The sequence below is a fragment of the Engystomops pustulosus genome, chromosome 2 (assembly GCF_040894005.1).
Source record: "Engystomops pustulosus chromosome 2, aEngPut4.maternal, whole genome shotgun sequence".
In the NCBI taxonomy this organism is placed as follows: domain Eukaryota; kingdom Metazoa; phylum Chordata; class Amphibia; order Anura; family Leptodactylidae; genus Engystomops; species Engystomops pustulosus.
In genome coordinates, this window is record NC_092412.1 from 79,922,782 (window position 1) to 79,940,562 (window position 17,781).

Here is a 17,781-nt window from a genome sequence, read left to right on the forward strand (position 1 = left end):
GTATGCAGGTAATATTCCTTACTGTATGGCTTTAGTATTCCTAACTGTATTGCGGTAATATTCATCACTGTATGGTGGTAATATTCCTCACTGTATGGTGATAATATTCCTCACTGTATGCACTAGTATTCCTCACTTTATAGCTTTAGTATTCCTAACTGTATGGTGGTAATATTCCTCACTGTATGGCGGTAGTATTCCTCACAGTATGGTGGTAATATTCCTCACTGTATGCAGGTAGTGTCCCTCACTGTATGGCGATAATATTCCTTAGTGAATGGTGGTAATATTCTTCACTGTATGGTGGTAATATTCCTCACTGTATGTGCTAGTATTCCTCACTGTATGCAGGTAATATTCCTTACTATATGGCTTTAGTATTCCCAACTGTATGGTGGTAATATTCATCACTGTATGGTAGTAATATTCCTCACTGTATGGCGGTATTATTTGTCACTGTATGGCAGTAGTAATCCTCATTGTATGGCAAAAATATAGTGATATAATTGGTGATTTTGGTTTCTATGTTGGTCTGTTTATTATCAGTATGATGTATGATATTTATCTTGTACCGGTAATGGTCATCATTACTGGTAATGGGTTAGTATGGCAGTACTATATGCCCCTTATAGAGTGGTATTGTCGGTAATTTTAGGCACATTGCTATGTTCTATATTGTTCAGTGGGATATAAATTTGTGGTGCAAGGGATTATTCAATTGGCGCAGGGACTGAAAGGTTAAGCACTTGGACCTGCTTTTAGCTGGGCTATTTTTGCACCACAAAAAGTGCCAAAAAACATGTTGGAAAAATAGAAGCGCCAGAAAACTGGTGGATTGACAAGCAGCACCAAAATTTTGTGTCCAAAAGTAGAACAAGTCTCGAGTGTCGGAAAACAGCAATATTATGGCACCATCACTTCATAAGTTCAGATGTAAAAGGCACAGCAGGGGGGAAAACACTGCCAGCTTTCCCTTTGAAAGGCCATAATAAAAGCCCCCCCCCCCCGGTCTCTAAAAGGTTCGCCATCATTGGCATAGAAACTTTTATTGTACCTTGTTTTCAAATGTATGAATATGTCTGGAAAATATTGGATTTTGGAAACCTTGCAGCATTCTTTGAATAGAATATAGTTCCATACAGAAGCAGCATTTGGTGACTTGCAACATGAGCTTTAGAGGGTGCATTCACATGTTCAGTTTTTCAGTTGCAGTTTTCAAAGCCAAGAGCACATGTGGATCATAATGGGTGAGAACATATCATCGGACATCGGAAACTGACATTCGACATCGGTTTGGACATCGGAAACGGCATCTGTAAAACTGAAGGTGTGAAAGCACCGAAATGGTTTATCCATTCTTGGTTGAATATCCTTAGCATACCTCATCAATATCAGATTGGTGGTGGTCTATCTCTTAAGATCCTTGCCAATAATCCTTATTACTCAGGTAATTGATAGAAATGAATGGAATTAATAGTAAATTGGAATACTAGACACAGCTACAAGGAGCCTGGTGAGCAATAAAGGGCCAAAGTCTTGGTGGTAGAAACATACTGTACACTAAGTCGCCTTGTATTCTCAGCTGTTTACTTAGATAAAATTTTAGGTTATGTCTATGTTCAAAATTAATTGGTGGGAATTTATCATAAAAGTCTAAATTTGTAATTGCCAGCAATTTCTGTTGTATTTGGCGTGGGAAGGTAGGGTTTTCAGGGAGGTGACGCTCTGGCCTGTTGTATAAACTGTTGCACAGGTAATAGTATATTTCTATGTTTGGCATAGAAGTAATCCAGGCGCCTCATATACAAAGAGTATATTGAGGGCAGGGGAGTATCACAACTGGGCGCATCACAGGCCAGTCATGATTCTCACTCCGGCGCCGCACGATGGTCACAATATACTAATACCACCATTGTAATTGAGAAAATGCTGCACTGTACTGTATACTACTCAAATACACTTAAAAATAAATCTGAAGAAATTAGCATTTTGCCATTTTGGTAGATTGTTGTGCTGGTTTTCAAAAGCAAACTCAATTCCTGGATATGAATGGTTAAATCAATAGGTTGCTTCTCCTGTTCTGATCACTTCTTTTGGCCCGTTTACATGCAATGACAATGGCACATTCATAAGGGTCATTTCTTTAGAGAGTGAATCAATTCGTGAGTAATATATTGAATTGCTACACCTGTCTGGAGGACTGCAAGCTCTATGGGATGTGATGTGCAGCTTGAGGGGAAAACAACGCGTATGGCACACAGATGTGTGAATAAGAAAGTAATGTAATTAAAAACTTACACCTGACAGACTAGACACATGAATGACACACAGCTGTCCTCTCACAGACCATAAAATGGGAGCACCAAATCAGCACTTAGGGGCCATAAGGTCAGTCTCAGTAACTCTTGGAGGTGGACAACACAAAAATGTCAAGGTGACCATAACATAAGAAGCCATACTGGAAAATTTTACTGATATTATTTGATTCATAATTAGTATTTGACAAACCTGTCCTTTATTACCTTTCTATTGGCTTCAGATATCACAATATGGGTGGTCTAAGATGACCAGCATTTATTTTATATTATGATAAATTTACTCAGTAAGGTAAGGAGGGATCTGCAGGATATTTCTTAACACTTTAAGAGTGAAGGTTATCTATAGTTTAGAGTTTATGTCATTCTGTAATTTCTTAGACTTATAGAGATAATCTAAGTGTATCTTCTATTATCTGCATTTTATATAAGCACTTAAAGGAGTTTTACACTAAGTAAGAGGTCCAAAATAAGAGAAACTAATAACCAGAGAAAGGAACGGTAAGCACTAAAGCTACTTTCTCAGTTCTCAAATGAATGGGAGCTGATCTGTAGCCCACAGAGAATGAAGCTGTCTCCTTTGTATCAGCTGCTGAGAACAGCCTGTCTGTGGGGTTGCTGCCTTTTTTACCTACAATGGTCCTGATAACGAGTGATTATAGGGTCAGTTTTATAGCAGCAGCTTATGGGATAAGAAGTATCATGTAAAACTTTAGGAATCCAATGCTAAATCTGCACCATGCCCCTTCAATTGAAGTTTTGGTCCACTTTTTTTAAGCATCTAAGCTCTCCTACAATTACATGTGAATGTACCCATATCCTATTGGTGTGATCCCATGTATCTCAGTGTGTCTGCACCCTAGGCACACAGGTGACAGCTCTGGACTTTTTACATGGCTGCAGAAGTGGTTAAGATCTGTAGGGGATATCTGGAAGGTATTTGGAAGTGAAGGAAGGTGGAATGTAATGTAGAACTAACCCAATTTGTACATACATTGCAGAGGTGAGACTGAATCCCACAACATTGTTGCCTTTTCTTTTCTTTTCTTTAAAGGGGTCATACTTATAAAGGAAAAATTTTTATTGGCACCACCCACCATCAGTGTGGTGACAGGAGGTGCGTGGCTTGGCCGGAGCATCAAGGTGAGGTTAGCATAGGTTGGTTGTTATTTTCACAACACAGTAGTGGAACTCCAGTAGGTTATTTAAATGGGCTTTCTTTCTGGTTCCTAATATTTCTCACTGTGAGATCACAGATGTTTATGGAGGGAGAAATTAATTTAATTATAATTGTGATCACACCACAAGATATGCAATATACCGCTCAAAAAAAGTCACATTTAGGAGCACTTTTTAGTCTTAAACAGAGCCAACTAATGGGTTGTGGTAAAGTAGACCATGTAGCTCAACCAGGCATCAGATGTATCACCAGGCATATATGAAGACTGTCTAGTCTACTATTAGACTGCAATGCTAAATCTGCCACAATATGTCTTCAAAGTAATAATTTCTGATAAACTATTGTTTTCTTGTTTGCTTTGCGCTAATGGTGCTATTAACACATATGTATAGCAAATTGTCTGCTAAAAGCTAATCTTACAAATGTTTATTTTGTGGTGAGACACAATTTATTTTCACAAATAAATAATAGTTTAGTAGCGATTAGAACATTTTACGATTATTCTTTCTATGGTTTAGCATTGTGCCAGCCTCAGTTTGCATCACATGTATGTATTATTTACAGAACTATATATTACAGTATATTCTATAAGGAATCGACAAAACTGCATTAAATTTCTGTCATATATTTATTACAACCAGATTCTAATATACAGAGTAAACTCAGCACATAAAATCAGTTAGCTTGACATTAATGAAAATTATATATATATATAATTTTATTTAAGACAAGACTGCTGTCTCCACTATAAGTGTGAAATGTTCCCTTCCCAAGCAGACTTCCTATGTAGAGTTGCCCACAATGACAATTGTCGCCATTGATAGTGCTGTCGGTTTGTGCTATGACAGTTAGACAAAAGCTGAAATGTATTAAACATAGCAATCCATCATCTTGCAGATGGAAAGCAGAAGCCAGCGGAGTTCATACACACCGACTACCCACTGCTAACAATGGCTGGAATGGTAACAGCTAATATGTATTCTTAGCATTGTCCACAAACTTCAGCCAACTGCTGCCCAATAAATTCACCCACAGATATAAAGTTAGTAGAAAGACTCTGTGTGAACAACAACCAGTACACAGAGCAGGGTCTCCATTAAGATATAAAAGAAATGGGTTAAAATGGTAAAAACCTTCAGAAAAAGAAATTGTTTGTCACTTGTCAATATGACTTTCACAAACAAATGTCACGTTAAATGGACGCAAGGCAAAGCAAGACTGAAGATAATATATAAAACTATGAGCCAAATCCGAGACATTTTGAAAAGTAAAAAGGCACTTTTCTTAGGATTTCAGCCTTGTCATTTCCAATTTTCTGCTCTTTGGACATGCTTGTATTCAAATTCTGGAACATCTATTCAGCATATCAATCCTAATTAGACAATCTGTGTCTGGAAAGGATGAGAACTGGGTTATTTGCATAATTTAATCATAAATACTCAGTGATACATATTTCCAAATGCATTTGTACAATTATCTTTTCATCCTTAGGGCAATGGTATTAATATGATTAGGCAATATTTCTGGAAAAAAAACAGGCAAGTATGCACTCTTTTTAACTGCAGCTTAAGGCGATATGAAAAATTAATTAATTTCTGAGGAAAATCAATTTCTCTACGTGACCACATTAGACATTACTAAACGAAGGCTCAAAGTCCTTTCTCCAGATGAACATTTCCATTTTGTCTCGCAAACACTGATTGTTGAGTGAACATCCCAATAATTATGTTGTTAGGAGAGCTAAAACGATTTTTTCGAATATATCAATTATTAATTCATTTTTCGACTACATATGCGATGCCTATGTAATGCTAGAATACATTAGACCAAAAAGAAACTTTGCTTGACCAGTCACTTAAGGAGAAAGCGATTGCGCTAAATCTATTTGAGATGATGTTTTATTAATGAATATCCTATTTAAGCAAGAGGAGCTGCTCCTTAAGACGTGAAATACTTTTATCTGGAATCCGATCGTTTCTATTTGCAGTCATAATATGCGCTACATAAACAGGCTTATCTGATATGTTTCAGCATTTGTTATACAGTTAATATTACAATAAAGAACCCAGGTGGTTAATCCCATTTTAGAAAAAGTCACTGCCTTGTATGTTAATTACTGGGAAAAAAAAATCTGGGATTTCAAATGTCTCTCTCCGTTTCTTTTTTGCCTCTGAGTGAACAAACATATAAATTACTACATGCAAATTTTCGGTATTCATTTAATTTGCATGAAGGTACTTGAACAAATTTTTGAATCTAAGGAGCTCATTTTTCATGCATTTTGTCTTTCATCATAATCTAACATCTGTCATTTCTTTTTGAAGTTATTATCGGGCCTATTCCCATTTGGACATGGTTGCTGGGTGACCGGTATCTTAGCACCCACTTTGACAGGAACAGATGTGAAAATGATCAAGAGATTTCCCAGGGGTCCCTCAAATCACAAACAACTTGTATGAAAAACAAACAGCATCCTTGTCATGCACCCACCAAAGACCTTTCTATACCAGAGCAGACTCCTTTATGCCTTTTCAATCAGCTTATTCACCATTCTCCACTGTGCTTCCCCCTCCCTCACCTTAAAAACGTTTTTAAAAAAACGTAAAGGAATGCCAATAATTCAGAGCAATGTCCTACACGCCACAAACATTTCTACTACTGTAGAGCTGCACACATTAAGGCCATGTTTTACTAGATGTAAACTACTGGGATTTAGTAACTGCTTCAAGTTGTATCAGTTTCATCTTAAAACATATACAGATCAGGCACAACACTCATAACACATGAATATGGAGTCTTACTGAAGAAACATAAAATAACCAGTCAAGACTTAATAGTTACATTCCTTACACAGCGCTACAACTGTAAAGTAAAATATCCATATCCAAAGTTTATTCTACACCACAAAGAAGCAAAGAAGAAACCTGGAATATGAATGTTTTCTGAAATCGCCTCGGAAAATGAGGCATTTTTAATTGCTTCTACATTTACAGCAGCTTTATGCCAATTTGCACCTGCACCATGCTGGCATCAGACATGTGGGCATTCATTTTCAAGGTGATGCATGTGGGAATTAAGTGCAAGGTAAATATAAATGGCAAATACAAGTTGGCAAATTATTGCAGTTTTTCATTATTGACAGTGTTTGTAAAATACCAGACTACTTTATATTTTATAATATTTATGACAGGAAGAGAATCAGTACTTATAATAGAGCAGTTAGTTATATATTATATACATAGATAGATGATAGATGGATAATATATAGCTAGATGATAGATATTGTACACACAGAAAGATACGGTAAATAAACACATATTATTATAAATATTATTATATAACATATTTGGAATACTTTAGCTATCTATATATCTCTTTTTATCTATCTACCTATCTATCTATATATTTGTCTCTAAAACCACACACATCAGTTTAGTATATGCTTATGTGTATGATTTATGCCTTAAGTAAGTCTACAAGGATTACCTGTAACGTTTAATCAAATGGGTTTAAAATAATTTAAAGACGACCTGTACGACTCCAATAATAGGGCTTGGGCTGAAATCCGCTGACTCTTGTCCCCCGGGATAGCTTGGATAAATGTAATTCTATGGTTTCATAAAAGCAGGTCAAGTTTCTGTCCCTTGGGGTCTTCTGGAAGCTTTGAAACATGGCTGAACCACCACTGGTTAAAAGTTTACACTCATGTGAACTAAAAAATAAAGCTTGTGGTTTGGAGAAAATAGTTCTCCTATATGGTGGATGTTACCAGTCTCGAGATTGTGGTACTGGAAGCCGGATATGGACGCTAGGATGACCTGATCTCTCTGCCTTATATGTGAGCAAAATCCAGATTGTATATACATATTAGCAGCGTTGTGTAAATCACACACATGATATAGCAGAGCTAAGTGTGCAATGCAACTGTTTCATATATGCACAGTATACAGACCTTATGATAAATAGATATATAGATAGATAGCTATGGGATAGATAGATAGATAGATAGATAGATAGATAGATAGATAGCTATGGGATACATAGATAGATAGATAGATAGATAGATAGATAGATAGATAGATAGCTAGCTAGCTATGGGATACATAGATAGATAGATAGATAGATAGATAGATAGATAGATAGATATGGGATATATATATAGAAAGAAAGAAAGAAAGAAAGAAAGAAAGAAAGAAAGAAAGAAAGAAAGAAAGATAGATAGATAGATAGATAGATAGATAGATATAGAGAAATAGATAGATATGAGATAGATAGATAGATAGATAGATAGATAGATGCATGGGTAGATAGATAGAAAGATAGATAGATCTAAAGTATCACATTATTTGGATGCTTCTGTGCATGGGATGTAGCTTTCTATAGAAGACAAGTGGCTTTAATACTGTAAAATACTACCCCAGTAGTCATTTACCACTGTAAGTCTGTCCATATAATCCACAGCACAGTAATTGGAGACTTATGGTTCCCGCTTCTTGTGGTCTTGGGCAAGCCACATTATCTCCCACCGTCTGACAAGCAAGTTTATAGATTGCAAGTTACCTGCTAGAAGACATTACATGCTCCATCTAATCTGTTGGAGTGTCCAGGACAGCTCTGCTATCATTAGTGTTATCCCAAATAAGTGTATTGTATAGAAACGCACAATAATTACTAAGGTGTTGTACATATATTGTAGCACAGCTGAATTTGCCCTTTCCCTCTATATATTTGCATTTACATACACAGTAATGATCATGCAGCATGTTTACCGATAATCAGTCAAGCACAGAATTAAAGATATCATAGTGAACTATGGAAAATGACAAACTCATTTCTGCTATATCTGTCAAAAACGGTCTGGTCCTACATGTTTTATGTCTTTCTTCCAGGTACGCCATTATCCTATACTGTCATAACCTATTCACTTCCGGTATCTGGGAATAGAAGAGGCTGTCAGTATTGCATGTTACACTAAAACTTTCCATCTATATCACACTTAACATCTTAAATGTCACATATAACCGGTGCACAGAGGCCTATGTCCAGTAGTTATAAATTTACATTGTTTTCTAAATTAATTAATATGTTAAGAAAATTTTTCACTATTTAGTGAAACTTTTAATTTTCTTTGCCCCCCTTCCCCCCTTATCGTAGCCATCCATATAATAACATTTTACATTAAAATGCTCCTACATATCTGAAATCATGTTTATAGATCAAACCATATTGATTGAACTCGCTTCCGGCTTGCTATTTTTTTTTCCATAAGATTTTGCCAAATCAGTCAATTTGTGTCTTTAGGATATTATTGTCTCCCTCGTTCACGCTGCTTAATCTCCATCATTTCATTTACCTGACCCAGCATTTAAATTGTGAATTATACATTTGTATTGACTGAATTTCTTTCATTTGTATTTGTAGAACGGATATTTTCTATCAATATTTAATCCTAAACAAGTCCAGTTGTCAGTACTTACCAGAGCCTCAATTTCCCTGAAGCTTCTATGTCACCTTCCATAAACATTTGCTGTTCCATTTTTTATTTAAGAAACAGATGTGCTTTTAAAGTGGGCAGAGGGACATTGTGTGTTTTTCTGTGACAGTACAAGAGACTTCTTGTTTGACCTTGGGCAAGCTGCATTTAATTGTGCCTCTGGCTATCCAACTGTAATTGAGTAGTAACCGAATGGCTATAAGTGTAAATTGCTTGGAGGGCCTTTGGAAAGGTAATCTATAGACACTAAATTTTGATTATGACAGGTGATATGGATTTTTCGAAGATATACTTTTCCAAATAAGATAGATCAACAAAATGTGACTTCTGGCTTTAATAAAAGGTATCTCAGACTTCTCTTAACCCTTTCAGTGACTGTGGCACTTGCTTTTGGTTATGCAATATTTTGCAGGATGCTCAATAGGCTGTGGCGTATATTGAGCAAATACAATCTAGAGATTTCAATTAATGATGTCAATATTCTCATTACGATTTTACCCTTCTTATATTTTAGATGGATGCATATATATATATATATATATATGTATATATATATATATATATATGATAGGGATGTCTTGCAATATATATATATATATATATATATATATATATATATATATATAAACTGCAAGACATCCCTATCATTTCATGGCAAAGAATAGTGTCAGACTTACTAGAAGGACAGTTACAAATATAAAAAAATAAAACATAATGTTTTAAATATACAAAAAATAATATTTTATTACAACAAAATTACCAAAAAGATTAAATGAGTACAGAAACAAATGGAATGAATACAGGCAATTTATTTGTTCATGTTGGCAACATGTAATGTGTGATCATAGTAGATATATGGTGTGTACACCGCTGCATACAGTGTCAGTCATATTTATAGAACAAAAAATAAAAATAGTTACATTTTGTACTGGAAAAAAAATCAGATGACATTCAGAAATGTATATATTTAGTATCCTTTCACAGATGGACATCTGAAAGCCTCACTACATTGAAAGTTAGGGACACTGGCAAGGTCCACACTCTGGACTTGTCAGAAATTTGTCTGTCCAATGTCAAAGTTTACAATCTGAGAATCTTTTATGTACCAAAGATAACAACATAGTTAATCCTCAAGTAAAAACAGATTCTTTAGATTTAGAGTTACTTAAATCTAGTATGTGCTTAATTTTGTTATAAAATTCTATTTTAAAAGATGACAGAACAAGTATTTTCAATGTATCTATATAGTTCATCCTTCTAGAGGATACGCACAAATCTAGAATATTTGGAAATAATTTTGCAGCAATCACTTATTAATAATTAAACGTTAAACATTGGGCATCATCTAAATCTGCCAATATGTCTTGTGATATCTCTAAGTTCCATACAACTATGTAGAAATATAAAAAAATTAAAAAATTTAGTGTTAAATTAACATCGAAATATACATAAATAATTGGAATAATCAAGTACAATGACTAAAAGAACATGAAACCCTAGAGCAAATATTGCAAAAAAAAATCATTTTATAAGTTAAAAAATAAACATAAAATAGAAGGGATCAAATTTTCCTAAATGTAATTTTTTTTCCCACCAAACTGATTCTAATATTTAGTAAATAATTTACAGAAATGGTATTAGAAATATCTTTTTATGTTCTCGCATTCCAAACCTCAGGAACACATATTAAATTTCCCTGGCATTAGCGAGCAGCTAAATCATTAATTATTAGTTGTAAATGGATGACAACACTATAAAGGGGGACAGTCAGTTATATGTAGTCTGTGAAGCTTCGGTTGTTAAACTGTAACAAACTAAAGCTAAAAGCAAAGGAGCTTCATCCAAAACATGTAGCATCTACAACTTAAATAAACTTTGTTAATGTTTCAGAGGGAAGTCTATGTCCAAAGCTGCTCACATTGTGGAGGGTGCTGGTTTCACTAACAGACATGTACGTCTTACTGTCCTTGATATAACATATACCACAAAATAACAAATAAATGAGCTGAGGTTAAAGGTCAGAACCACAAGCAAAGCAATGATAAACACATCAACTAATTAACTGCAAATGCACTATGTTAGAACAAAAGCATTCCTAAATGGAGCACCAAGAGAGGGAATGACTACTACTGAGCTGTGGAAGACATATATATATATAATACCACATATTAAGGTATCAATTACAATTATAAAACCATTTTTACAATTTATATCCCTATTCAAAGTAGATAAGAGATTTTGGAGTCATTTTTTAAATATTATGCTACATTAAATATTAATTACAAAAATATAATTTCATTAAAAATAACATTAAATTATGGAAGAGATTGCAACTCAGGTTTTATATATATATATATATATATATATATATATATATATATATGTTTGCATCCAATATTTTTTACAAAATAATAAAATTATAAAAATGCTATCTGTATGAATGTATGACATATTATCTGTATTTATCCTCTTTATAAACCTCTAGTCTATATTTGAGTCACTCTGCTAGAGCTGAGCTGCCAATTTGCTTATTAGAAAGTTGGTCTGACCTTTCCATACACTTAAATTTCATGTGTACTGTAATCCTGCTGGATAATAAAACCTTCTAAGGGTCAGTGAATTTATGGTTTGTATCCAGTGCTGTGACTAGCAGTGCAATCTCTCCCCATGGGAAAAGACAGCTCTCTAGTGTCCCAGTAGGTCACTTGCTCTTTTCTTCATCTCCAAACATCTAAATCCCCTGTGAATTCCATGAAGTGTCACATGTTGATCCCCCGACCAATGATCACACCTAGAGCCGAGCTGTGGATACCACAAATGAACCTTCCCCTGGAGTATAGTTTATTGTGTTTGTTTACAGGAATAATCTTCTGGTTGCCTGTCTAATGTTTCAAGATGACTTTTAGCAGTGATTTTTAATCAGCTTCCCCCCAGACACCTCTTCCAATTCCCCTGCTCCCTTTAACAATTTGCTTTAATGCTTTCTGCTTGTTCCTCAGCACTAAACTTTCTAAATGTTTCCAGAGGGGGACTAGCAGGTTTTCTCGTCAGCTACCCTTGCACTTTTCTTACCTATATTAATGAATGGTATTCTACATGAAGATACCCCTAAGGATAGACCCTGCACATCTGATAACCACATAAACAATACAAATAAGTATATAATCAACTATATTATAAGTGAGCTCAGGTTTCTACTGTACACATCTGCTATGAAAGGGTTAAGCATCAGGGAACTTAATTTCGCATGTGAATGTGGTCACAGTCATTAGGATTTGTCTTCTGTTACAAACAATAGTGACTATCGCTACCGACCTCTTACATCTATCGTAATGATCAGACGCTCATCAATGATCAATAATCATAAAGATGGAATTGTCACATGTACATGAATAGTCATAAACAATCATGACAGCAAGAAAATGACTACAGTAGATGAAACATGGAGGAAAATGACACAAGGTGTTTTGTGTAGATCATAGGAAACTATTGGATATGTTGTATGTGTGATATATACCCCCAGTGTATAGTCTAATCCTGCAGATGATGAGAGAGTTAAAGTTCTAGGCAAGTGTCAAAGTGTCAATGAGAAGGAAGTGTCATAATATTCCAAGTTTTATCTTACAGGAAAGCTGAAAAGAGAAGATCAACTTGGAAAATCATGAGCAGAATGGGAAACTTTCTTGCTGATGTGCTAGCTATGCCTCCTGCTGAGATGCCAGCCCGGCCCAGTAACTTGTGCAGAAAGTTCTAGAGGTGGTGCCATAGTTACACTGGACTCACCTGGCGTTTGTGCAGTCGTTGTATAAGGTCTCAAAATCCTTTCTGGAAATGAGTTTGCAGCGATTGACCCCTGGTTGTATGGCCCCCAATCCTCTCAAGATCCGGACTTGCTCCACGTTACACACCACTGGGGTGATCTCTAGCCTCTTGAGCTTGGTGTAGACGGTATGCAGCCCCCCCACCAGATGCTTCAAGAATAGGTCAAACGCCTGGGGCAAGCAGATGAGCTCACAGCCCTCCACAGTGAAGGAGGCCACCTTAGCCCCCCTGAGGTCCACCATCCTGCACTCATTGTTCTGGGGGATGTTTTCCACTGGAGAGGGAGTGGAGTAGACGGGCTTGCCAGGCAGGTTGGTGCCAGGGGCGCTGCTACAGCTGGTGGAGGTGGACGAGGTGGTGCTGGTGGAGGTGCTGGGGGTGGCAGCGCTCAGGTGGTGGCTGCTGCTGTTGGTGGCCAGGCTGGGGCTGCTGCCTGCACCTCCTGCTGCTGTCCCCGGGTTGCTGCTCACTATGTTGATACTGGTGGCAGCAGAGCTGCTAATGCTGGAGGTGACGGTGGTGGCAGCGATGGGCTCCGGTCTGTAGAGACTTGGCCCGGAGGAAGTAGGAGCGACAGATGGAGTGGGAGAAGCGGAGGCTGAGGAGGACGCGGACGTGGAGATGATGGGCTGAGGGGTCACCAGCTGGGTCGGTGGGATGAGAGCAGCCGGCACAGCCATGGTCACATAGGAGTCCTCCCAGACAGGACACTGCTGACAGCAGACGGGAAAGTTACTTGTCTCTGCTCCGGGGGACGAGCTGCCAGGCTTCCACAAGTCTCACTACAAAGTTGAGAGATGAAGGTGAAGAGGAGGAGGAGGAGGCTGGCAGGACCCGGCCGCTCGCCGGCAGCACATTGATCAAAGATTGAGCACGAATGACAGAGGGAAAATGAGGCTGAGAAGAGCTGCCTGCTCTGTGCACGGGTTGTTGTTGTCACACGCTGCGGGGGGAGGAGCTCCGCCAACTTGGACTCTCCTCACAAGCTCCAGCTGCAGCCCCGGAGGATGGAGGGTCACAGCACCAGGGAGCTGCACCCAAGGAGCTGCACTGCCAGTCACAGCACCAACTCTGCTGCCCTGCACCCAGGGAGATGCCCTGCCAGTCACAGCACCAACACTGCTGCCTGCATCCAGGGAGCTGCCCTGCCAGTCACAGCACCAACACTGCTGCCTGCCAGTCACAGTACCAACACTGCTACCTGCCAGTCACAGCACTAACACTGCTGCCCTGCCAGTCACAGCACCAACTCTGCTGCCCTGCACCCAGGGAGATGCCCTGCCAGTCACAGCACCAACACTGCTGCCTGCATCCAGGGAGCTGCCCTGCCAGTCACAGCACCAACACTGCTGCCTGCCAGTCACAGTACCAACACTGCTACCTGCCAATCACAGCACTATCACTGCTGCCCTGCACCCAGGGAGATGCCCTGCCAGTCACAGCACCAACACTGCTGCCCTGCACCCAGGGAGATGCCCTGCCAGTCACAGCACCAACTCTGCTGCCCTGCACCCAGGGAGATGCCCTGCCAGTCACAGCACCAACACTGCTGCCTGCATCCAGGGAGCTGCCCTGCCAGTCACAGCACCAACACTGCTGCCTGCACCCAGGGAGCTGCACTGCCAGTCACAGCACTAACTCTGCTGCCTGCCAGTCACAGCACCAACACTGCTGCCTGAACCCAGGGAGCTGCACTGCCAGTCACAGCACCAACTCTGCTGCCCTGCACCCAGGGAGCTGCCCTGCCAGTCACAGCACCAACACTGCTGCCTGCATCCAGGGAGATGCCCTGCCAGTCACAGCACCAACACTGCTGCCTGCCAGTCACAGTACCAACACTGCTAACTGCCAGTCACAGCACTAACACTGCTGCCCTGCCAGTCACAGCACCAACACTGCTGCCCTGCACCCAGGGAGATGCCCTGCCAGTCACAGCACCAACTCTGCTGCCCTGCACCCAAGGAGCTGCACTGCCAGTCACAGCACCAACTCTGCTGCCCTGCACCCAGGGAGATGCCCTGCCAGTCACAGCACCAACACTGCTGCCTGCATCCAGGGAGCTGCCCTGCCAGTCACAGCACCAACACTGCTGCCTGCACCCAGGGAGCTGCACTGCCAGTCACAGCACCAACTCTGCTGCCCTGCACCCAGGGAGCTACCCTGCCAGTCACAGCACCAACTCTGCTACCTGCCAGTCACAGCACTAACACTGCTGCCCTGCCAGTCACAGCACCAACACTGCTGCCCTGCACCCAGGGAGATGCCCTGCCAGTCACAGCACCAACTATGCTGCCCTGCACCCAGGGAGCTGCCCTGCCAGTCACAGCACCAACACTGCTGCCCGCCAGTCACAGTACCAACACTGCTACCTGCCAGTCACAGCACTAACACTGCTGCCCTGCCAGTCACAGCACCAACACTGCTGCCCGCCAGTCACAGTACCAACACTGCTACCTGCCAGTCACAGCACTAACACTGCTGCCCTGCCAGTCACAGCACCAACACTGCTGCCCTGCACCCAGGGAGATGCCCTGCCAGTCACAGCACCAACACTGCTGCCCTGCACCCAGGGAGCTGCCCTGCCAGTCACAGCACCAACACTGCTGCCTGCACCCAGGGAGCTGCCCTGCCAGTCACAGCACCAACACTGCTGCCCTGCCAGTCACAGAACTAACACTGCTGCCTGCCAGTCACAGCACCAATACTGCTGCCCTGCACCCAGGGAGATGCCCTGCCAGTCACAGCAACAACTCTGCTGCCCTCCACCCAGGGAGCTGCCCTGCCAGACACAGCACCAACTCTGCTATCTGCCAGTCACAGCACCAACACTGCTGCCTGCACCCAGGGAGCTGCCCTGCCAGTCACAGCACTACCACTGCTACCTGCACCGAAGGAGCTGCCCTGCCAGTCACAGTACTAACACTGCTGCCTGCACCAAGGGAGCTGCCCTGGCAGCCCCTGCACCCATGGACCTTCCTTGCCACCCCCTGCACCCTACACCCATGGAACTTCCTTGCCACCCCCTGCACTCATGGAACTGCTCTACCAGTCACAGCACTAACACAACACTGCTGCCAGCCCCAGCATCCATGGAGATTCCCTGTCACCCCTGCACCCATGTAACTTCACTCCCAGTCCATGCACCCATGTAACTGCCCTGCCAGTCCATGCACCCGTGTAACTTCTCTGCTACCCCTGAACCAATTTAACCTCTCTGCCACCCATGCACCCATGTAACTTCTCTGCTATCCCCTGTACACATGCTACTTCCCTGCCAGTCACATCACTTCCAAAACATTCCAGCCCTATCATCCAGGTAACATGCACCCATGTAACTTCCCTGCCAGTCACAAATAACAATTTGAGTCTGAAGTTGATTGTGGGCATCACAAAAAGGCCATTGGTGGAATGAGAGAGGATCATGATCCTGGCAGTATTTACTGGATCTTAACCACGTTTCATTTGAAGCTGCTATTCTGATCCTTCCTCAGTGATCTCTATTTGTATGGCAAAGATTGGGTGAGACCTGACTGATGTATACTCTTCTCCCCAACCTTTAATACACTAGATTAAATGGATAACTCTAGGGGAAAGAATGAATAATTAAGCACTATTGCTCATTAATTTTGACAGTAGCATTTACTGAGTATGAATGAGAAAATATATTCCACATCAGGAAAGATTATAGACCTTTGAATTTTTTTTCTGTTACTTTTTATGCCAGGAGGAGTTGATGAGTGTCACTTGCTGGACAGACTATATATTTTTATGTAACTGTCATAACTTTATATGCCAGGAGGAATTATTGAGTGCTGGATAGCTAATGTATCTTTGGAGTAATTAAACAACTGAGCGCTATTAAATAATATACATGAACCACTGGTTGGCTACACTGTACTAACAAAAAATATATGTTGCAAACTGGTCAGATTATAGATTTTAGAGCTACTGGCTAGACAGATCAAATATCTTTAAAATAACTGGTACAATTATGCCAGGAGGAATTTATCTTTGAGGTTGTTATATCAAGCAGCAAAATCTCTGGGGTTTTTGCGACCTTTTAGTAAAAAGTCGCACAAAACTCTCAAACTCTTCTGCAACTTCTAAAGTTTTTCCTACGCCTGATCAAGACTGGAGTTTTTTTTGCGACTTTTTAACCACGATTATTGCCAAAATTGCACATTTTTATACGTTCAAATCTGGATTTTCAAGATATATCCTTCGCAACACTGAAACGTTTTTAAGTGGCTAACTTTGCAAGGTAATTGAAAAAGTCGCAAATTTAGGTGCAAATATATCAAATGTGGCAAAAAATGTTGCAAAAAAAGAGAAAAAAATAAAACCCTATATCTTGGTCACTGCCTTGAGAAAGCGCTGAGCGGCGCGAAACGTGCCGTTGGCTCTGCGGCACTGCGTGTCTCCCTGTGTAACACTTTTTGTGAATAAAGAAGATATTTTCACTGGACTGGTGAGTGGCGCTTCTTCTTTTTATCTACATTTATACTCCTATATATCTTTTATGTATTTGAAGAACTGAGCATGACTGAGAAACTATATAAGAACCACTAGTTGCTTCACTATACATCCCTAAAGCATTAGCTGTCATTGTTTTTTCCAGGAGGAATTACTGAATACTATTGAGAACAATTAAGAAAAATTATGCCAGAAACTGGACAGATTATAGATCTGCAAAGTATTTACTGTTACTTTGTACACCAAGAGTAGTTGATGAGTGCAAGATATTTACAAGCTAGACATGTCATATATTCTGGAAGTGGTTGGTGCAAATTTATATGCCAGGGGGAATTATTAAGTGCAACAGAAAAATTAGACTAATCCTCATAATACACATAATACATAATAAATTATGTATCTGAACAACTGAACGTTATTGAGAAAATATATAAGAGCCAGTAGTCGACTATACTTTATATCTTTGAAACATTTTCTGTCATGAATTTTGCCAGGCA

At 39.9% G+C, this 17,781-nt stretch overlaps 1 protein-coding gene across 7 annotated transcripts in view; it reads right to left on the minus strand.

Moving 5' to 3' along the window:
• Positions 1-13,745, minus strand: part of DACH1 (dachshund family transcription factor 1) — a 216,344-nt gene extending 202,599 nt beyond the window's left edge. For 3 of the 7 annotated variants that reach the window (XM_072135323.1, XM_072135322.1, XM_072135320.1), the window contains exon 1: positions 12,773-13,743. In XM_072135323.1, coding sequence (XP_071991424.1) covers positions 12,773-13,491 — 719 coding nt within the window. In that variant the 5' untranslated portion in view covers positions 13,492-13,743. Of the gene's footprint in view, positions 1-12,772 lie in introns of all 7 variants that reach the window. The other 4 variants (XM_072135321.1, XM_072135318.1, XM_072135319.1 and 1 more) reach the window with 3 other exon arrangements.
• Between the last annotated feature and the right edge of the window lie 4,036 nt (positions 13,746-17,781).